The sequence below is a fragment of the Moschus berezovskii genome, chromosome 10, assembly GCF_049115385.1.
Source record: "Moschus berezovskii isolate FMDL1 chromosome 10, NW_MosBer_1.0, whole genome shotgun sequence".
Taxonomy (NCBI): domain Eukaryota; kingdom Metazoa; phylum Chordata; class Mammalia; order Artiodactyla; family Moschidae; genus Moschus; species Moschus berezovskii.
Window position 1 is genome coordinate 28,189,260 of NC_142469.1, and position 23,518 is coordinate 28,212,777.

Genomic DNA, 23,518 nt, shown 5'->3' on the forward strand with positions numbered 1-23,518 from the left:
AGAATACTAGAGTGGGTAGCCTTTCCCTTCTCCAGGGTATCTTCCCAACCCAGGGACCAAACCCAGGTCTCCCGCATTGCAGGTGGATTCTTTACCAGCTGAGCCACAAGGGAAGCCCATGAGTATGGAAACTATGACCCAAAATCATTAACTCTTCAACTTCCATGGAAAATTCATGCAAATATAAGAATTTAATTGAATATTTTAAAAGAAAGTTCATCCTTTTCTTTTTTGAAATATGGGGTTTAAATTTATTTGGCAGCAGCCATGGAGTGCCAAGTTTAACAACAGCTGATTAAATTTTTTTTCCTTACTTTGACTTTATTGAAAAAGAATCAAAACTATGTTGGCACAGACTGTATTTCTCATCCTAAATGGTTTAACATTTGCAATATTTTGTATATGATATGTGTGTCATCTGAAAGAGACTTTTTCCCATTAAAAATAATCAAAGAGAAAAAGATGATGTTTGCATTTTCTTTGTTCGAGGTGTTTATTGCATCTCAGAGGGCGTACATGCACTGGATTTTTAAAGTGAAATACAAAGAAAAGCCATGTTGAAATTGGTTTTAGGTAATTTTCCCCCATTACAGTGTATGTTATCCCCACAGTAAATTCAGATACAACCACTTTTAAATGGTACCATACATCTATTGAGTAATTTGAAAAAAAGGCAAACACCTTTCCAACCCAATATGCTTTAACAAAGAGCGGCCAAGCCACTAGCAACACTGATCAACAGTGACCTCATGTATGCATCAAAATCTTAAGCCAAGCCATCAGCACAGACAATATGACGACAACTTAAAAATTAACGAATACAGTATGTACAGTAAAGAATACAATTCTCTGATTTAGTTTAAATTCTAATCACAATGGTACAACAAAACCTACTTTGAGCTCAATTGAGGGATGGAAGAACACTAGTCTACAGAACACACAAAGAAATACTAAATTAACAGATGTACATAAACCCCACAAGAAAATAAAGATTTGCAGTAAACTTTAAATTACAGCTATACCTTGGGGTGCCTTCATAATCACTTAAATAGCACACTTCTAATTGCATTTTCACATGATGGAAACAGACCCTTTCCTTTCAGTGCACTGAATCAAGAATGAACAAGTAGGTCAATTTAGATGCAAAACCTGTCAAACATAATTAAAATAGATAATTTAATACAGCAGTGATTAAATATGGAATTCTTCCCATATGATTTTTCATTCTTGATTAAGGTAGCTTTGAGGGGAAATATTTGTTATGGACATTAACTTTTATATATTTTTTTAAAATAAAATTTCTTAACATATACAGTGCCACAAAAATAAACATTTCCCACACAGCTGAAGTTCCTGTGACTGGAAAAGTGTACTCCACACCGAAAAAAGTTCTGTATATTTAAGAGTGTTTTCCTTACTATCTGATATTATCACACTATATTTGTAACGCAGATACAGAAGAAAAGAGAATTTATGGGGAGAGTTCAGGTGTGTCCAAAAGTTATATATACATTGAAACCTTCAAAAACACAGACACGTCTTTCCCAATGGCTCACCACACAACAGCTGCGTCATCCGTCCATGGGCGAGGTGCAGAGAGCACTACAGAAACATCCATTCATTGTTTACATCACGCAACACACAAAGAACCCACATACACCACAATTCTGAGAGTAGGGATAACAGCTAAGGTAGTACACATTCCTAATGTTCACTTTCACAGCTGTGCTACACATTTTGGAAGAGAAGTTATGAATAAGCATTGGGATTGGTACTGGTGGCTCCCTTTGAAACTCTGAGCGTCAATTGTATTTGAAGTCTCCAAAGTCATTATTTTTTTTCCTATTCAGTCACAAAAATTGCAGCTGTAAAGACAAAAAAGCACTTGAATTAGAAAATGATATTATGCAGTTCTCAAACATTTTACCTTCCTTGCAATTTTACTTCGCTGTTTTACACAGCAGGTCTTCATATTACCAAAGTCACATTTAAACACTTTTCACAATTCTTTAAGACAAGCTTAAAATTTCACCCAGGAAAATTAAAAAAATTTTTTTTCAATGTATAGCTTCATTTTAAGTAAGCAAATTCTATTGGCAAAATTTGGAACCTGGATACTTAGAAAGTATCCAATTTCCAATTTCTAAGTATACTTAGAAAAAAATCTTAGCAAGACATTCAGTATCAATTAAAAACAGTTAACCTTAAAAAAGGGCAGTGGAGAAAAAGGGGGCAGGGCAGGGACTCCGTTTTCTGGGGTTCTTTTCAGTTAAGGTTTTCAAGGAGCCACTAAGTACTTGTGCAAGTGACAGAACGGAGAGTGGGGAGACATCCCCAGTGACGCAAAGCCTGTGATTTACACGCCCTCTCCCCTCCCTGCTATCTCCCATGCTGTGTCACCTCTGCCAGGAAACCCTTCCCGGGGTCTTCAGGCTTAGGCACGGGGGTAACCCTCCTCTGTAACATAGTCTGTGTCTGTCCCTCTTCTGCCTGACTCTGAGAGCAGAGGGTGTCTCAAGCACTTCTGTTTCAGGCACTTCTCAGAATTCCTGCACATGCTGACAGCAACATTTCTGAATAACAAGTGGATAAAAGGCTGCTTCCTGCTGCACTCTTGGCCATTTCTGAAACTTCAGCTGCTAAGAAATAAGCGCTTGTTGTTTTATTTATGCATCTATATGATGCCTACCTCAGTCCAATCCAGCCCAAAGTGGAACAGAAAAGTTGGGCTCAAGGAGAATTACTTGGCTGACATGTCAAGGCCTTAAAATGATAAATTATTAATGTTGTATGAAGAAAAAAATCACAAGGCAGAAATCCACAAAATTCATCGTAGGCATCAGAGGAAGTTTAAAATAAATAAATATATAAATACATATAGTAGATTTATGATAAAAAGAACACCAGACAGGGGTTCAAAAACTTCAAAACTCATACTTCTCTTCCAGTGTGACCCTGGGCAAATCACTTAATGCCCAGGGACAGTTTCTTTAGCTGTGAAATGGAAGCCAAAATATCTGGCTAGCTTATCCTGCAGGGTTTGATCTCCAACAGAGGTGATCAAGGAGTTAATTACTAGGAATAATGAAAAATACTGTGTAAATGAAAGGCATCATTACCAGTGTTCACTCACATTCAGCAAGTATTAAGTTGGCCAAAAAGTTTGCTCTGGTTTTTCTGTAACATGAAAAATTTGAATCAACTTTTGTGCCAACTTAATATTTGTTGAGAAGCTATCCACTGTGTCAGGTTCTGGGGCTAACAGCAAATCGTTGTCTTCATTAGTTTCCTTCTATAAGTCCACTATTAGCCATAATGTAATTTCACAAATTACATTAGAAATTTAAAACTAGAATGTTAGAAATGAAAATTTGCCTGAATGCAGAGATACAAAGGGTAATAAATCTAAGCTTTACTTGATGAGGCCAAATAAGAATAAGCAAAATAAAATTACAATTGTCACCAAATATATTCTTAGTTTCTAAATGAAGTATTATAAATGTTACCTTTCTATAAATTCTAGTCATCATAAAATGCAGCAGTAATTTTCTACTTTATGAAGTAGCTTGGGCAACCTTTTGCTTTATTAGTATAATCTGTGTGCTTTCCAGGGTAAGGACAATTTGGAGGTTTCTCTCCCTCTTAGTCTTGCAAATTATGTAAGATTAAAAAATCACTGACAAAGATAGCTTTCAATATGGATTTCAAAAGCATACACATTCAAACAATTATTATTATATATATGTATTAAAGACACAGAAGTACAAATATTATACCTAATAAAATAGCTAAGCATAGCATAGGTCACTATTACAAGCCCACAGGAAAAGCTCAATATTAGATACCTTAAATTGTTTACAAGAAATCCTTGATGTTAAGATCCGCTAATGGGTCCTTTGCTGGAGGTTTCTTGGGACTCTGAGAGGCAGGTGTAGGGCTTGGAGAAAGCTAATGAGGAAAAGCCAGCCCAAGACAGTGGAACAGAAAGCAAACAGAGACAGATAAGCATTAGGCCAAGCACATACCACAGAAAACAAACATGCAGAAGATTAGATGGCTAAAAGTTTACAAAATCTACTTTGTTCTACTTAGTCACAGGGTTGTTTTAGATTTTGGATTTAAAAAACACACTTCAAAGGATATTGGCTTTCTTGAAATTATTTGACATCAAATTTAGCCAAAGTAAAATTTGAGGACTCTTGTAGAACAATATGGATATTAGTTAGGGAAGATGTGAAAAGCTAGTCACATTAAAGCTATTATGAATACATAGTGGAAAAAACAACTCCTCTATTCAAAGCATTGTGACTTTGAGTTATTAGTACCTCTAAACTAATAAAGGAATATAAACGACTTTTCTCAGAGGGAGAGTGAGTTTGAAGGAAAAACGGAAAGAAAACAGCTTGCAGAAAGTCACTTAAGAAATTACTTTAAAATATTAGCTAAATAGACTAGAATTTCATATAAAGTATTTTAAGTGAACACCTGTCAAATGTGGGGGCACTGTTTGTTTTTGGATGAGCAAATAGTCTAGCAGTGAATGTCACCGAATTCCAATCTTGCCTGTCCAGCTTGTAGAGAAGATTAATTATTAGATACTACAGAGAAGAATCATACTAAACCTGAAGCAAAAGCAACCAAAAATTTACTTACCTTGTTTCTGCTGAATGAATACCTAAATTATTTCATTGTGTGACAAACGTAAGTTTTGGGAACAGGCTTTTGCAGGAATGTTAGGGTCCAAGGCCTTGAAAAACGTCATGGAGTCTACATAGAACAATAACTAACATGTATCCTTTGAGCTAATTAATCTTCTATGCTTGTAACAAGATGGAAACTCAGGAACCTGGGACTGAAGGGCAGGGATGTATGTTTTCTTTTTTGGTTCTGTAAACAAAGCTCCTGAAATAAGGAGTTTTAGATTTGCTCCTTTGTCCAGAAACTATTAACTGTAGTATGTATCAGTCAAATTTCCATTTTTAAAACTGGGATCCTATCTCATGGAAAGGCCAGGAAAAAATAAATATAAAGGGTCAAAGTTGTTTGGAAGATAAGAAACTCAAGGACTGGTCCATAATTAATAATTAGGTGATATGACATTGTGACACCAACCAACTGACCTACAGTGCAAGAGTCCACACACCAGAAATGAAACACTTCTGTGTCTCCCAAAGCTACTGACTCATGTTTGCTTTTTTATCTAGTATCTAATCAGCTACGATTCTTCTCTGATGCAGGAAATACAGCTTAAAGACTGCATAACTATGGCATACCATTTCCCAAGTTACCATAAATTCAATTAAATGATTAAAACACTGTTTTCATTATATCATCTATTTTTCATTTTCATCCTTTGAATTAAGTAAACAAATTGATGCTATGCAACACTGGTATCAAGTAGGAAAACTACTTCATATAATAAAACTGTATTATTTCTAAAGCGTTCAGCACACCAAATACAATAAGACTTTTAAAAATCTCAGTAACATCCTTTCAATTTCTGTTTTTCAAAAAGGTGGTAGATAGTCATGGCTATATTTAACCATCAAGGAAATATTTATAAGTGAGATTCTTTCTTGGAATTTAAATATATCTAGATTGACTGTAATCCCAACTATGAAACCCCAAACTTCCCTCCATAGCCACTCCCTGCCCACCACCCTCCCCCACCCCAAACAACTTTAGGTAGCATTCATTATCTCAGAGCAAAAGAGAAAATTCCTCAGGAAGCCAGTGCTTTGGTGATGGCCTCGAAGGCTGGAGTCTCTTACCACTCTTGTGGTCATTATGGCTTTTGAAGGATTAAAGTAAAGAAACTGAAGCCAATTTTGGGAACAGGTAGAGAAGGAATTTAGAGATGATTCAAGGAAGAAAAGGGGATTAAAGTACATTCATAAGATTCACAATAGGATTCCTATTGTGAGGCTGAGACAACATAAACACATGTGATAAATTTAAAAATTATACAATAGAAGCGAAACCATTTACTGATATCCTTAAAATATATCTGAGCCATGTGTTTTGAGTGCTCAGCACGGTGCTAGTAGTTATAATGTTCTTCCTCCGTCCCAAATCAAGTTCGCATGGTGAAAACTTCTTTGGTTCTACATATACCTTCACTTGGGCCAGGCATTTATGAGAGGAATAAACAAAGGGTGATTTATCAGTATGAACATCATTATTAGCAGCAAAACAGTTCAACAAAGTGCATATATTTTAGCATCTTTGCAAATAAAAGTAGCATGCTGTATAGTAAGAAACTCAGCCTAAAGAGTTTGTCTTGGAGCCTGGTAGGTAACTTCTAAACCTTTGGAATGTACCTAGTACCAGGAATGTCTTTGTTATTCAGAGTGGGTTTGTGGCACCACAGCTGATAATTTATGCTAACTAGGTAACTCAGGGTTGGGGGTTGGCCATGCCAGAAAATCATCCATGTGATGAAACAGTTCAGTCTTTGGGCCACAGGATATGAACCTGACCTTCAGGAAGGGAGGAAGGCTGGAGATGGGAGTTCAACCACGTGAGACATAATTCAGTTAGTCACTCCTATATAATGACAGCTTAATAAAAACTCTGCATACTGAAGCTCGGGTAAGCTTCTGGGTTAGCAGTACTGCATGTATATCCTCACACAGTGATGCCGGGTGGGTAATGCATCCCTGAGGACAAAGAAGCTTCTTGTGGGATCCTCCCAGACTTTGCCCAGTGCATCTCTTCTTTTGGCTGGATCTGTTTGTATCTTTTCACTACAATAAAACTGTCATTGTAAAGTTAGTGCTTCCCTGAGTTCTATGAGTCCTACTAGAAAACTGCCTAATCTGAGGGTGGTCCTGGGAATCCTTAAATCTGCAGGCAGCTGGTCTGAAGTGAGGGTGGCCTTTGGGACCTGAAGGGTCTGATGAGGGCAGTCTTGTGGGAAATGCTCCCTTAGGCTTTGTTGTTGTTTTGTTCAGCCACTCAGTCGTGTCTGACTCTTTGTGACCCCATGGACTGCAGCACGCCAGGCCTCCCTGTCCACAACCAACTCCCGGAGTTTACTCAAACTCATGTCTACTGAGTCAGTGATGCCATCCAATCATCTCATCCTCTGTTGCCCGCTTCTCCTCCTGCCCTCAATCTTTCCCAGCAACAGGGTCTTTTCCAATGAGTTAGCTCTTTGCATCAGGTGACCAAAATACTGGAGCTTCAGCTTCAGCCCTTCCAATGAATATTCAGGGTTGATTTCCTTCAGGATGGACTGGATTGATCTCTTTGCTGTTCAAGGGACTCTGAAGAGTCCTCCAGCACAACAGATAGAAAACATCAGTTCTTCAGCACTCAGCCTTCTTTATGGTTCAGCTCTCACATCCGTTCATGACCACTGGAAAAACCATAGCTTTGACTAGGCAGACCTTTGTCCGTAAAGTGACGTCTCTGCTTTTTAATATGCTATCTAGGTTAGTCACAGATTTTCTTCCAAGGAGCAAGTGTCTTTTAATGTCATGGTTGCAGTCACCATCTGCAGTGATTTTGGAGCCCAAGGAAATACACTGTTTCCATTTTTCCCCCATACATTTGCCATGAAGTGATGGGACTGGATGCCAAGATCTAGGCTTTACAGTTTGGCAGACTCACTGCAGTTGGCGTCACTAGTCTTGGGCAAACTTAGCAGCAAGGAGTATGGTGTCCCTAACCTTAATTGTGGCTAACTCTAGGAACACATCGTAAGACAATGGATTACAGCTACTCATTTTTTCCTGGAATAGATGCCTAGATATTTTACCCACCTGGTAGTTTTCAGGAAACATTCCAAATGAAGGAAAGGAATGGAGGGACCTTAGGACAGTTAGTTTTTTCTATCGTTTTCCTTTAAATGTCACCACTGTTCATCTGTCTTCCTTGCTCCCTTTACTTCTTCCCAAGCAACAAACATGAAGACGGCATCAGGTAAAAACATTTTTAAATTGTTGGTCACATGACGATTTACACTTATAAATTAACGTTATTCTTTCGTGGACATTTAAAAACTGACCTGTGTGCCAGGTACAGCTGCAACTCCAAAGGGAGGCCTCATCATGGGCTGTGCAAACATGACGGGCTGCTGAGGCATCATGGGCATGCCTGTTCCCGCCGGAGGCTGAAAAACGCAGAGGGGTTCACAGTGTGAGTGGAGTCCACTCTGGCAATGCCCTGAGGTTTATGTCTTTAATAAGTTAAAGAAAATTTCTGAGGAATCCAGGGTGTAGTTTTTTACAAAGATGCTTACTTAAATTTATTTTTATTTATGTTTTTGGCTGTGCTGTGTGGCATGTGGGGATCTTAGCTCCCCAACCAGGGACTGAACCTGTGCACCCTTACAATGGAAGCATGGATTCTTAACCACTGGACTGCCAGGGTACATGCTCAACTGTGTTTGACTCTTTGCAACTCCATGGACTGTAGCCTGCCAGGCTCCTCTATCCATGGGATTTCCGAGGCAAGAATACTGGAGTGGGTTGCCATTTCTTCCTCCAGGGGATCTTCCCAACCCAGGGATTGAACCTGTGTCTCCTGCATAGGCAGGCAGATTCTTTGCCACTGAGCCCACCTTTGAAACTCCAGACCACCAGATAAGTTCCTACAACTTGTATTTTAGAATGATAGGTGTTGTAAGGCTGGCAGATGGCAGAGAATCACTGAGGTGCCTAAGAAGCCTGGCTGGCCAGACAGCATCCTTACCCCAACCAAGCTTTGCTGTTGTTTATCTATCTTCTGTACGGATAGTTCTTAAAGAGGTAAAGACTTGTTTCTTTATGGAATATGGCCCTAAAATTTGCTAGTGATAAAAGTGGTAAGTGAAAAGTCAGGATACTGATGAAAACTTGATTTTGATGACTGAGCTAAGAGCCCAGGTCACTGGTTTGGTAAACAGTACTCCAAAAATGACATTATCAGTGCATTACAAAAATTATTTTGATGGTGGAAAATTATTTTAAGTGTCTTATAACTGACTTGATCATGTCCTGTGTAGACTACTTAATGTCTAAAGCAGATGACTTAATTTTTTAATTTTACTCTACTGTGTTATGGGGAGAATTATATTCTATAGGTAATCTGGGATTTGGCAAAGTCCTTAGAAGTATTAATTACAATTTTTAAAACAGGTCATCACTCACCATTCCAAACCCTGCTCCAGGTTGTCCAACAGATGGTGCCCCAGCAACAGGAGGAACTGAACTGGTTGGAGGTACAGCTCCTTGCTATCAAAAAAACCACAAAACACACAGAGACACACAAATAGCAAACAAAAAGAACCAATATAATATGGCTTTAAAAGGACAGAATATAACTTTTAAATGCATGCTCTTAAGTATGTGTAAAGACATAAAGAAATCTCAAATTTCAGTTTTCAATTTTCAAAACAGGCACTAGCACCACGTCACTGATACAAAGGTTACTAACGTGCTGTTCACCACTGTGGAGCTATTTGGTCTCAGCTTATGCTCTGTACCTACTTATGCCACCTTCAATGTAAAGAAGTCAAATTTTTCTAAACTTTTTTTTGTCTAATCATTATATTCTCCAATAGGCACTGAATTAGAGATTTGAGGAACGCTTTCGTTTACATGTTTAAAGCTTGGTTTCCATTTCCCTCCACTTAAAAAAATTAATTTATTTTTTAATTGAAGGATAATTGCTTTATAGAATATTGTTGCTTTCTGCCAAATATCAACATGAATCAGCTATAGGTATACATATGTTCCCTTCCTCTTGAACCTCCCCTCATCTCCCTCCCCATCCTACCCATCTAGGTTGTTACAGAGGCCCTATTTGAGTTCCCTGAGTCATACAGCAAATTCCCACTGGCTATCTATTTTACATATGGTAATATAAGTTTCCATGCTATTCTCTCCATACATCTCATCCTCTCCTTCCTCCCCGTGTCCATAAGTCTGTTTTTTATGTCTGTTTCTCCACTGCTGCCCTGCAAATAAATTCATTGGTACCATCTTTCTAGATTCCATATATACGCTTTAGTATACAAAATTTACTTTTCTCTTTCTGACTTCACTCTGTATAACAGGCTCTAGGTTCATCTACCTCATTAGAACTGACTCAAATGTATTATATTATATGGCCGAGTAATATTCCATTGTATATATGTACCACAGCTTCTTTATCTATTCATCTGTCCATGGACATCTAGGTTGCTTCCATGTTCTAGCTATTGTAAGTAGAGATGCAATGAACATTAGGGTACATGTATCTTTTTCAATTTTGATTTCCCCAGGATATATGCCTAGTAGTGGGATTGCTCGGAGAAGGCAATGGCAAGCCACTCCAGTACTATTGCCTAGAAAATCCCATGGATGGAGGAGCCTGGTAGGCTGCAGTCCGTGGGGTCGCTAGGGGTTGGACACAACTGAGCGACTTCACTTTCACTTTTCACTTTCCACTTTCACACATTGGAGAAGGAAATGGCAACCCACTCCAGTGTTCTTGCCTGGAGAATCCCAGGGACGGGGGAGCCTGGTGGGCTTCCGTCTATGGGGTCACACAGAGTCGGACACGACTGAAGTGACTTAGCAGCAGCAGCAGCAGCAGTGAGATTGCTGGGTCATATGGTGGTTTCATATGCTTCCCTGGTGACTCAGATGGTAAAGTGTCTGCCTGCAATGTGGAAGACCCAGGTTCGATCCTTGGGTTGGGAAGATCTCCTGGAGAAGGAAACGGCAACCCACTCCAAAACTCTTGCCTGGAGAATCCCATGGACGGAGGAGCCTGGTAGGCTACAGTCCATGGGGTCGCAAAGAGTCGGACATGACTGAGTGACTTCACTTCACTTCATGGTGGTTTTATTCCCAGTTTTATATATTATTCTTTTTTGTGTTATATTTGCTTCTCTCTGACTTCTGACTGTTGTACGTTTGTACAAAGATCAAAACTAATTCCAAGTTTTAGGAAGCATTTAGACTACACATAATACTGTTCACATATCCCATTTCAGGCTCAGGTTTGAGAGTTTTCAGTCATATACCAAACCCCCTAATACTTCCCTTAGGCATAAAATTAACCCTACTGCAATCCCTTGAAATTTACACTGTCCTCCAGTTCAGCTGCAACCTTGAAAATAACAGCACACACTCCCAGGAATAGTATCACAAGGAGCAGAAAATATTTTAATTATTTGCTTCATCTTGTCTGTCTAGGTGGTTTCCTAGAAACACTGGCTCAAAAGGCTTGTTGTTATCTTGCCAAACTGGGAACCCATCTAGTGCTAAAGCTGTTATCTGAAGATAAGTATTTGTGGAAAATACTTAAAGGCAAATTTTTCAGTTGTTGCTCTATCAGGTAATGGATATCAGTCCTGGCAAATAGCAGCCTAAACAAAAGCTCAGAGGAAAGGCTGGAGAATGAGAAGCTTCGAGGATGAAGGGTTTGAAAAATGCAGACATCCCCCTGGGAAATTAAGATAGCCATGCACATGCCCAGGGCTATGCACATACTCCGGAAAGACTTGAGATGCCTCTGGGCTGACTTAGAGGCTTTAAGCAAGCAGCAGTAATTGCTAAGGTAGAGTTACAACCTGCCTGGTTGAGTCTCAAGTCATGCCTAACACACACACAGAGCCGCCCTGCAAATACCGGGACTATTTTTGGTTCCAGGAGTTTAAGTATCTGTCTAATTCTCAGCTGACCAATCAGCTAAAGGACAAAACAAACAAGCAAATAACTCCCTCTACCAAAGTAGCAAAACAACAATAAAAAAAAAGTAGCAAAAATAAACGTTGGGGAAGGGTCATGACTTTCAGTGCTACCATACTATAATATTCAATGTATCCAGGTTCCAATCGAAAAATTATGAAATATGAAAAGAAACAAGAAAATATAGCTCATATGCAGGAGAAAGATCTCAACTCAATAATCTAAACTTCTACCATAAGAAACTACAAAAACGAAGAATTGTAAAGTGAGCAGAGAAAGGAAATAAAAACAATTAGAGCAGAGAAAAATGAAAAAAGGAATGGGAAAACAACAATAAAATGAATAGACTTTCAAGTAGACGAGAAAAAAAGAGAAACCTAAATGACCAAAATCATGAAAGGAAGTGGAGATATTACTACCAATCTTCAGTTCAGTTCAGTTCAGTCGCTCAGTCGTGTGTGACTCTTTGCGACCCCATGAATCACAGCACGCCAGGCCTCCCTGTTCATCACCAACTCCCGGAGTTCTCTCAAACCCACCTCCATCGAATCAGTGATGCCATCCAGCCATCTCATTCTCTGTCGTCCCCGTCTCCTCCTGCCCCCAATCCCTCCCAGCATCAGAGTCTTTTCCAGTGAGTCAACTCTTCGCATGAGGTGGCCAAAGTACTGGAGTTTCAGCTTTAGCATCAGTCCTTCCAATGAACACCCAGGATCGATCTCCTTTAGGATGGACTGGTTGGAACTCCTTGCAGTCCAAGGGACTCTCAAGAGTCTTCTCCAACACCACAGTTCAAAAGCATCAATTCTTCGGCGATCAGCTTTCTTCACAGTCCAACTCTCACATCCATACATGACCACTGGAAAAACCACAGCCTTGACTAGATGGACCTTTGTTGGCAAAGTAATGTCTCTGCTTTTTAATACGCTATCTAGGTTGGTCATAACTTTCCTTCCAAGGAGTAAGCATCTTTTAATTCCATGGCTGCAATCAGCATCTGCAGTGATCCTGGAGCCCAGAAAAAATAGTCTGACACTGTTTCCACTGTTTCCCCATCTATTTCCCATGAAGTGATGGGACCAGATGCCATGATCTTAGTTTTCTGAATGTTGAGCTTTAAGCCAACTTTTTCACTCTCCTCTTTCACTTTCATCAAGAGGCCTTTGAGTTCCTCTTCACTTTCTGCCATAAGGGTGGTGTCATCTGCATATCTGAGGTTATTGATATTTCTCCCGGCAATCTTGATTCCAACTTGTGCTTCTTCCAGCCCAGCGTTCCTCATGATGTACTCTGCATAGAAGTTAAATAAGCAGGGTAACAATATACAGCCTTGACGTACTCCTTTTTCTATTTGGAACCAGTCTGTTGTTCCATGTCCAGTTCTTACTGTTGCTTTCTGACCTGCATACAGGTTTCTCAAGAGGCAGGTCAGGTGGTCTGGTATTCCCACCTCTTTCAGAATTTTCCACAGTTTATTGTGATCCACACAGTCAAAGGCTTTGGCATAGTCAATGAAGCAGAAATAGATAGGATACTGAATGAGGAATTCCCCATGTCGGTAGGTGCCCAGTATGCTACTGGAGATCAGTGGAGAAATAAATCCAGAAAGAATGAAGGGATGGAGCCAAAGCAAAAACAACAACCAGTTGTGGATGTAACTGGTGATAGAAGCAAGGTCCAATGCTTAAAGAGCAATATTGCATAGGAACCTGGAATGTTAGGTCCATGAATCAAGGCAAATTGGAAGTGGTCAAACAGGAGATGGCAAGAGTGAACGTCGACATTCTAGGAATCAGTGAACTAAAATGGACTGGAATGGGTGAATTTAACTCAGATGACCATTATATCTACTACTGTGGGCAGGAATCCCTTAGAAGAAATGGAGTAGCCATCAGGGTCAACAAAAGAGTCCAAAATGCAGTACTTGGGTGCAATCTCAAAAACGACAGAATGATTTCTGTTCGTTTCCAAGGCAAACCATTGAATATCACAGTAATCCGAGCCTATGCCCCAACCAGTAACACTGAAGAAGCCGAAGTTGAATGGTTCTATGAAGACCTACAAGACCTATTAGAACTAACATAAAGATGTCCTTTTCATGATAGAGGACCGGAATGCAAAATGGAAAAGAAATGCAAAAAAGCAAAATGGCTGTCTGAGGAGGCCTTACAAATAGCTGTGAAAAGAAGAGAAGCAAAAAGCAAAGGAGAAAAGGAAAGATATAAGCATCTGAATGCAGAGTTCCAAAGAATAGCAAGGAGAGATAAGAAAGCCTTCCTCAGTGATCAATGAAAAGAAATAGAGGAAACAACAGAATGGGAAAGACTAGAGATCTCTTCAGAAAATTAGAGATACCAAGGGAACATTTCATGCAAAGATGGGCTCGATAAAGGACAGAAATGGTATGGACCTAACAGAAGCAGAAGATATTAAGAAGAGGTGGCAAGAATACACAGAAGAACTGTACAAAAAAGATCTTCATGACCAAGATAATCACGATGGTGTGATCACTCACCTACAGTCAGAAATCTTGGAATGTGAAGTCAAGTGGCCCTTAGAAAGCATCACTACGAACAAAGCTAGTGGAGGTGATGGAATTCCAGTTGAGCTATTTCAAATCCTGAAAGATGATGCTGTGAAAGTGTTGCACTCAATATGCCAGCAAATGTGGAAAACTCAGCAGTGGCCACAGGACTGGAAAAGGTCAGTCTTCATTCCAATCCCAAAGAAAGACAATGCCAAAGAATGCTCAAACTACCGCACAATTGCACTCATCTCACACACTAGTAAAATCATGCTCAAAATTCTCCAAGCCAGCCTTCAGCAATACGTGAACTGTACCAATCTTACAGAAATAAAAAGAATTAAAATGATATATTATAAGAAATTATATGCTAAAACATTAGATAATCTAGATGTAACAGTCAAACTCCAAGAAAGACACAAACTACCAAACCTGACTCAAGAAGAAATAAAAAAATCTAAATACATGTATAGCAAGTAAATAGACTGAGTTAGTAATCAAAAACTTTTGATCACAGAGAAGCCCAGAATCAGATGGCTTCACTGGTCCGTTCTATTAAAGGTATAAAGAAGAATTAATATTAATTTTCTCAAGCTCTCAAAAAAAACAGAAAAGCAACACTTTCTAATCATTCTTTGATGCCTGTATTCCTGTGATGCCAAATACAGACAAGGACATCATAAGAAAACTACAGCCAAATTCTTTACAGATATAAATATAAAAATTCTAGACAAAATACTAGCATACCATATCTCGCAGCATATTAAAAGAATTACACACCATGACCAAGTGAGATTTATTCCAGGAATGTAAAGTTGGATCAATTAATGTAATATATCACATTATAATAATATAAGTAATAAAAGAAAAACTGACCTCAGTATATGCAGAAAAAGCATCTGACAAAATCCTCTATCCATTCATGACACAACAATACTAAATAAGCTAGAAACAGAAGGGCAATTCCTACACCTGATAAAGGGCATCTACAAGTAACTCACAATGAGGTCAGGGGAGGGGCCGGGAGGAGCTTCTCCATGTCCAAGGTAAGGAGCAGCAGCTGCACTTTGCTGGAGCAGCCATGAAGAGATACCCCACATCCAAGGTAAGAGAAACCCAAGTAAGACGGTAGGCGCTGAGAGAGGGCATCAGAGGGCAGACAGACGGAAACCATAATCACCATGAGCCAATCTGATCACACGGACCACAGTCTTGTCTATTCAGTGAAACTAAGCCATGCCGTGTTGGAATCAAGATTGCTGGGAGAAGTATCAATAACCTCAGATATGCAGATGACACTGCCCTTATGGCAGAAAGTAAAGAGGAACTAAAGAGCCTCTTGATGAAAGTGAAAGAGGAGAGTGAAAAAGTTGGCTTAAAGCTCAACATTCAGATCATGGCATCTGGTCCCATCACTTCATGGGAAATAGATGGGGAAACAGTGGAAACAGTGGCTGATTTTATTTTTCTGGGCTCCAAAATCACTGCAGATGCTGATTGCCACGATGAAATTAAAAGACGCTTGCTCCTTGGAAGGAAAGTTATGACCAACCTAGATAGTATATTAAAAAGCAGAGACATTACTTTGCCAACAAAGGTTCCCCTAGTCAATGTTATGGTTTTTCCAGTGGTCATGTATGGATGTGAGAGTTGGACTATAAAGGAATCTGAGTGCAGAAGAATTGATGCTTTTGAAATGTGGTGTTGGAGAGGACTCTTGAGAGTCCCTTGGACTGCAAGAAGATCCAACCAGTCCTTCCTAAAGGAGATCAGTCCTGGGTGTTCATTGGAAGGACTGATGTTGAAGCTGAAACTCTTAACACTTCGGCCACCTGATGCAAAGAGCGGCCCCATTGGAAAAGACCCTGATGCCGGGAAAGATTGAGGGCAGGAGGAGACAGGGACAACAGAGGGTGAGACTGTTGGATGGCATCACCGACTCGATGAACATGGGTTTGGGTGGACTCCGGGAGTTGGTGATGGACAGGGAGGCCTGGCATGCTGCGGTTCATGGGGTCGCAAAGAGGCGGACACGACTGAGCGACTGAACTGAACTGAATGGTTTTACAACATCGAAAAGATACTAAAAATCACTGAATTATACACTTTTAAAGTTGTAACGGAATGTTATACAAATTTATCTAAAACATTTTTTAAAAGAAAGAAAATACTTAAGGGGAGCAAAATATCCTCCAATATGCTTTTTGGCATAAGGATTCTTATGAGCTGATTATTTTGAAGAACAGCAGATGCAGGAGAAGCCCTGAGAACAGCAGACATTAAACTTTTGTAAGGTGTGTTTAGATTTACAAAGGAGATCCCACTTAAGGGTCTCTCTGTCTCTGTACCAGGAAGAGTATGATGACTAAATCACAAGAGAATCTCTTATCAATAGAGAAGTCACTGACTTAAATGTAAATAAAGAATTTTAAAAATAATTCTACTTATTTATTTATTTTTGGCGAGTGCTGGGTCTTTGTTACTACACGGGCTTTTCTCTAGCTGCGGCAAACGTGGGCTCCTTTCTAGTTGCAGTGCGCAGGATTCTCATTGCAGTGGCTTCTCTTGTTGCAGAGCATAGGTTTTAGGGCATGCGGGCTTCAGTATGCGATTCCCAGGCTCTAGAGTTCAGGAGCAGTGGTTGTGATGCTCAGCTGCTCTGCGGCATGTAAGACCTTCTTGAGTCAGGGATCAAACGCCTGTCTCCTGCACTGGCAGTTGGATTCTATACCACTGAGCCATCAGGGAAGCCCTGTATAACAAATCTTACCTTTGTTGACCAGTTTTTCCTGGTAACCTCTAGATTAACTGGCCACCCTGTATTTTTCTTTCTTTTGTTTTTAGCTGAAGATGGTTATTTAAGCCAGTGGCTTAGACCACCTCAGGGAGTTACTAATTTTTTCCCTTTGGTATCTCCCATGTATATATGAAGCATACATGTTAACAAGTTTCTGTTTTTCTCTTGTTAATATGTGTTACTACAGGAGTCTTCACTAAGAACTTAGAAAGATAGAGGGAAAGTTATTTTTCTTCCTCTATAAGAGAAATACTGTATTTCAGATTCACTCTACTCATTATTTCAACAGTCTAGGGGTAGGCTCGGAGAAGGCAATGGCAAGCCACTCCAGTACTCTTGCCTAGAAAACCCCATGGATGGAGGAGCCTGGTGGGCTGCAGTCCGTGAGGTCGCTAAGGGTCGGACACGACTGAGCAACTTCACTTTCACTTTTCACTTTCACACATTGGAGAAGGAGGTGGCAACCCACTCCGGTGTTCTTGCCTGGAGAATCCCAGGGAAGGGGGAGCCTGGTGGGCTTCCATCTATGGGGTCACACAGAGTCGGACACGACTGAAGTGACTTAGCAGCAGCAGCAGGGGTAGGTTACTCACCAGACCAAGAATTTTATCACTGACTGGAACTGCTTTATCAGAATTGTACCTTACAATAACAATTGTATGTTTTACAAGAATTGTATCATTAGAATTTAGTGATGTGAAAGCAAAAAGGTTTTTAACAAGTTATGAAAACAAAATGAACCTGCAGATATTCCTGATCAAATAAATGCATTAAAAATTTAAAGAGAGTCTAAGTTTGTCATTTTGTTCAAATGGTAGATTAACTCAATAATTTATCCCCTCAATATTATTTATCCTAAGGTTTAAAAAATTATTTTCTTTTTTAATCCTCGACAAAATGTTTCACCTATAGACGTATAAAGGTTAGCTGGTGTTAGGGGCAGAACTGTGGCCTCCTACAAAATGCACATATTTCTGATTTGCAAGTACCTTCCTAGTTTGTCTGATGGAAACTTAGCAGGTCTGTTGTGCTCAAAACTAGGAATGAATAACCCTATTGCCAGTCCTGTTAAAGGTTTTTAGATCTAATTTGAGTTCTGTCATCTGAAAAATTTTAGAGTTGCACCTTTAAACAACATTTAAGGGGAATTTAAAACAAACTGAGAAAAGTAACCTTAGCTCTTGTCTCTTAATAAAAACTATAAAAGGCAGCAGAAGGGTCTTGACCCTGACATCTGCCCTTTCTTGTCCTACTCAAAAACAAAGGCCTGCAGAAAATCCCATGGATGGAGGAGCCTGGTAGGCTGCAGTCCGTGGGGTCGCTAAGGGTCGCACACGACTGAGCGACTTCACTTTCACTTTTCACTTTCATACATTGGAGAAGGAAATGGCAACCCACTCCAGTGTTCTTGCCTGGAGAATCCCAGGGACGGGACAGCCTGGTGGGCTTCCGTCTATGAGGTCACACAGAGTCAAACACGACTGAAGTGACTTAGCAGCAGCAGCAGATTAATGGGAAAACCTGAAAACCCTCCCTCATCGCTTCTGAAGCACACATTTCAGCTCTCTCTTCTTTTTCTTGACTGTCCTTAGAAAAAGAGACTCAAATGTATTTAAGGAACAGAAAAATGCAAGAGACATTTTATGAGAGAACTGGGGTGGATGGAAGCCAGAGAAACTCAGAATGATTAAAGTGAAAGCAAACCAGAATTTTGATCGGGAAGTACAGTTCTGCAGTAAATGGAGCAAATGGTAGTAAATTCTGTGACTAAGTGAGGGTTAACAACGAAAAAATAACTGCCTTCATATTGCTGCCTAAAACATTAAGGAAAATAAACAAAAGAAACAGAACTACAACTCTGTTTAGGCAACTCTGCCCTCCTAAAAGACATTCAATGCAATCCCTATCAAGCTACCAACGATATTTTTCACAGAACTAGAACAAATAATCTCACAATTTGTATGGAAATACAAAAAACCTCGAATAGCCAAAGCAATCTTGAGGAAGAAAAATGCAACTGGGGGAATTAACCTGCCGGACTTCAGGCTCTACTACAAAGCCACAGTCATCAAGACAGTATGGTACTGGCATAAAGACAGAAATATAGATCAATGGAACAAAATAGAAAGCCCAGAGATAAATCCACACACCTATGGACACCTTATCTTTGACAAAGGAGGCAAGAATATAAAATGGAGAAAAGACAGTCTCTTTAACAAGTGGTGCTGGGAAAACTGGTCAGCCACTTGTAAAAGAATGAAACTAGAACACTTCCTAACACCATACACCAAAATAAACTCAAAATGGATTAGAGAGCTAAATCTAAGACCAGAAACTATAAAACTCCTAGAGGAGAATGTAGGCAAAACACTCTCCAACATAAATCACAGCAGGATCCTCCAAGACCCACCTCCCAGAATATTGGAAATAAAAGCAAAAATAAACAAATGGGACCTAATTAAAATCAAAAGCTTCTGCACAGCAAAGGAAACTATAAGCAAGGTGAAAAGACAGCCTTCAGAATGGGAGAAAATAATAGCAAATGAAGCAATGGATAAAGGATTAATCTCCAAAATATACAAGCAGCTCCGGCAGCTCAATTCCAGAAAAATAAATGACCCAATCAAAAAATGGGCCAAAGAACTAAACAGACATTTCTCCAAAGAAGACATAAAGATGGCTAACAAACACATGAAAAGATGCTCAACATCCCTCATAATCAGAGAAATGCAAATCAAAACCACAATGAGATACCATTTCACACCAGGCAGGATGGCTGCTATCCAAAAGTCTACATGCAATAAATGCTGGAGAGGGTGTGGAGAGAAGGGAACCCTCTTACACTGTTGGTGGGAATGCAAACTAGTACAGCCACTATGGAGAACAGTGTGGAGATTCCTCAAAAAACTGGAAATAGAAGTGCCATATGATCCAGCAATCGCACTCCTGGGCATACACACCGAGGAAACCAGAATTGAAAGAGACACATGTACTTCAATGTTCATCGCAGCACTGTTTATAATAGCCAGGACATGGAAGCAACCTAGATGTCCATCTGCAGACGAATGGATAAGAAAGCTTTGGTACATATACACAATGGAGTATTACTCAGCCATTAAAAAGAATGCATTTGAACCAGTTGTAATGAGGTGGATGAAACTAGAGCCTATTATACAGAGTGAAGTAAGCCAGAAAGAAAAACACCAATACAATATACTAATGCATATATATGGAATTTAGAAAGATGCAAATGATAACCCTATATACGAGATAGCAAAAGAGACACAGATGTATGGAACAGTCTTTGGGACTCTGTGGGAAAGGGTGAGGGTGGGATGGTTTGGGAGAATGGCATTGAAACATGTATATTATCACATGTGAAACGAATCGCCAGTTCAGGGTTGATGCATGTTACAGGATGCTTGGGGCTGGTATGTGGGGATGACCCAGAGGGAGGATAAGGCGAGGAGGGAGGTGGGAGGGGGGTTTGGGAGGGGGAACTCATGTACACCCGGGGCAGATTCATGTCAATGTATGGTAAAACCAACCAATATAATATTGTAAAATAAAAAAAATTTAAAAAATAAAAAATAAAAAAAATAAAATGAATATCAAATATTAAAAAAATAGAGATTACTTTTGTTGTTCTAATTTCTCTTTCCACAGCTGCTATGGACATTTTATGCTACAGTCTACTGTCTTTAACTTTCTTGAGTTTCATTATTAACAGTGTAAAGTTTTCTGCCTCATAAACAAAAATAAGGAGTTTGGGGCTTTAAAAGAAATGAGAATGTTACTCTCAGTCTCCAGGATGCTGCCTGCCAATCAGATAACTGGTGGCCTTGTGGCCCTGAAGAAGCAAAACAGTTGTTTGTTAAGTATCTGATGAATTCTTAACTGTGTATGGTTAAAATCTTCATCTTAGGGGAGGTAATGGTCAAGGAAGGTCTCCAGCTCAATACTGTTTTTAAAATACTTTTCCCTTTTTCCCCTTCGGGGATAATGGCCTCATTACTCAGCAAACTGCCCCATATAGAAACCTGGCAGCCAGTGTCCTGCTGAGTTTGTTCACAATAATCCCTAGTTGAGTGGATTCTGCCTGAGACTTTTCTTTCTTATCTTACTCTCCACCTCTGGCTCCAAACCTTTCTTTTTTTTTTTTTAACCTATGGTTGATCTGCCAGATATCAGCATTTTCACCACCTTTCCCTCTACTCCCCTACCCTCTCCTTTGACTTTGCTATCACCATGACTATTTTTTAACTAACCAGTTACAAAACACTGAATGGGGGTGGGTAGGTGGGAAAGAGGTCCAAGAGGGAGGGATATATACATATATATACACACACACAAAAAGCCGATTCACTCTGTTGTACAGCAGAAACTAACACAACATTGTAAAGCAACTATACCCTAACAAAAACAAACCAAAACACTGAACAGCTTTATCTTGCTGCTAAGAGCAACACTACTGAAGTATAAACTACTTAGGACTGTGTATAAGATCTCTTTAATTCTGCACAGAAGAGAATAGAAAAATGAGTTCTTTTAATTTGGTGATGATAATATAAATTATGAGATTTCTTGACAATATGCAGTATTAACAGATGTATAAGATGCGTTCTGAAGCAGCTTTTTCTTTCTTTAGGGACTGTATTCACAGTTATTGAGTCTCTCTCCCTCTACTCCCAACACTGTTTTTGTATTTAAGAACATAGCGCAGTTGAGGGATGGAGTGGGAGTTTGGGGTGAGCAGAAGCAAACTCATACAGAGAAAGGATCAACAACAAAGCCCTACTGTACAGTACAGGGAACTACACTCAACACCCTGTGATAAACCATAATGGGAAAGAATATGAAAAGGAATATATACATATATATGTATAGCTGACTCACTTTGCTGTACAGCAGAAATTAACACAACACTGTAAATCAACTATACTTCAAAAAAGTAGATTAAGAAAATAAAGAATGGAATGCAGCTGCCTAGGCCCAGAGTGCTACCTGCTTATGGTCTCAGCATCTATGTGGGCCACCAGACACATGCTTGGGGTCCCAGAGTAACAATTATGCTTCCTTTCACCCTCAAAGAGCACTAGTTTGCACAATAAATTATATGGTTATCCTGGGCATGGTGGTGGTTTAGTCGCTAAACTGGGTCTGACTCTTGCGACCCCATGGACTGTAGCCTGCCAGGCTCCTCTGTCCATGGGATTCTCCAGGCAAAAATACTGGAGTGGGTTGCCATTTCCTTCTGAGGGGATCTTCCAGACCCACAGGTCAGTTTAAAAGAGATGGGTAGTTTTCTACTAAGTATCCTTTACAAAAATTAAAATGGAATTTTATTTATAGATAAATACAAAAATGGCCCTCTTAAGCATTGTTTTATGCAAAGAAAGATTTTAAAAGGTAAATATCCAGATATAATAGGCAATCTTCTCATTGTTATATTTTAGAAATCACTTCTTAAAATTAAGTTCTTTCTGACTTTGAACTCACCAAAGGCAGAGAGTAATAGTCCTTGAGTTTCCTGCTCTCTTACAAACACCAGGAGGTGGAGTGGGGAGACCACAGGAAGTGGGTTTTGGAAACCAAGTCTGAGCACAGAATGTATTGATATTTTTCTATAGAAACTACCACTTAAGTTGTAGTTCAATCAATAATAATAGTATTGAAAACGAAAGTGTTATTTCACAATCGGGTCTAACTCTTTGCAACCCTGTAGACTACAGCCTGACAGGCTCCTTTGTCCATGGGATTCTCCAGAGTGGAATGGGTTGCTATTTTCTACTCCAGGGGATACAGAAATGAGACCTATCTAAATTTCATAGGAAAGGTGGTGACAGTAGTTTCAAATTTAAAAAACAGTGAGAAGACTTCATAGGGTTTTAAAAATGAAAGTTCAGGTACACAATAGAAAACAGCTCACTCTTTCTGCTAAGAATTAAAGTCTTCATTATTTATGATCATCAAGATGTGTGGGCAAGAGATGTGGTAAAAACACAGATAAAGATCAACGGTATTACATGTTTTGAAATACCAAAATATTATTTCTATAATCATAGGAATAAAAAACTAATGTCTGAAGAAGTATAAATACTATTTTGAAATACTTAAAAAGCTAGGTCATAATCCTTAGTGAACATAAAGTCAATGAAATTTGCCTTTTAGTAAATATTGCATTTTGCTCCATTTCTTCAACACAGATCAAGAAGTACAACATCAGTAGCAAAATTCAGCAATATGCTCCCTGCTCTATACACCTGGAAACTGGCCCAGTGCCTGCACCACTCTGGCCTCTGGGAGCTACGTACCAAGGGTGCGCTGGGTGGAACGCCTGCTGACCAGGTGGCGGGGGCTACTTTCGGCTGCCAGTTAGCTCCCCCAGTCAACTTCTTCTCTCCAGCATTCCACTGAAGATCTCCCCTAAAATCAACCATGCAATACACACACACACACAATCAGAAAAGAATAGTATGTGGCTCCTTAAATGTTTATTTTCATCTGGGGTCAAGCAGTAATAAAGAGAATGGG

General features: G+C 39.5%; 1 protein-coding gene across 3 annotated transcripts in view; it reads right to left on the reverse strand.

The window, feature by feature from the left end:
- Positions 1-474: 474 nt before the first annotated feature.
- The window catches only part of SNAP91 (synaptosome associated protein 91), a 178,300-nt gene continuing 155,256 nt past the window's right edge, over positions 475-23,518 (reverse strand). For all 3 annotated transcript variants that reach the window (XM_088840553.1, XM_088840555.1, XM_088840554.1), the window contains 5 exons: positions 23,299-23,410; positions 9,135-9,218; positions 8,012-8,116; positions 3,846-3,948; positions 475-1,865 (listed from right to left, as the gene is read on the reverse strand). In XM_088840553.1, the coding sequence (XP_088696679.1) occupies positions 3,856-3,948; positions 8,012-8,116; positions 9,135-9,218; positions 23,299-23,410 (394 nt within the window). In that variant the 3' untranslated portion in view covers positions 475-1,865; positions 3,846-3,855. The remainder of the gene's footprint in view (positions 1,866-3,845; positions 3,949-8,011; positions 8,117-9,134; positions 9,219-23,298; positions 23,411-23,518) is intronic.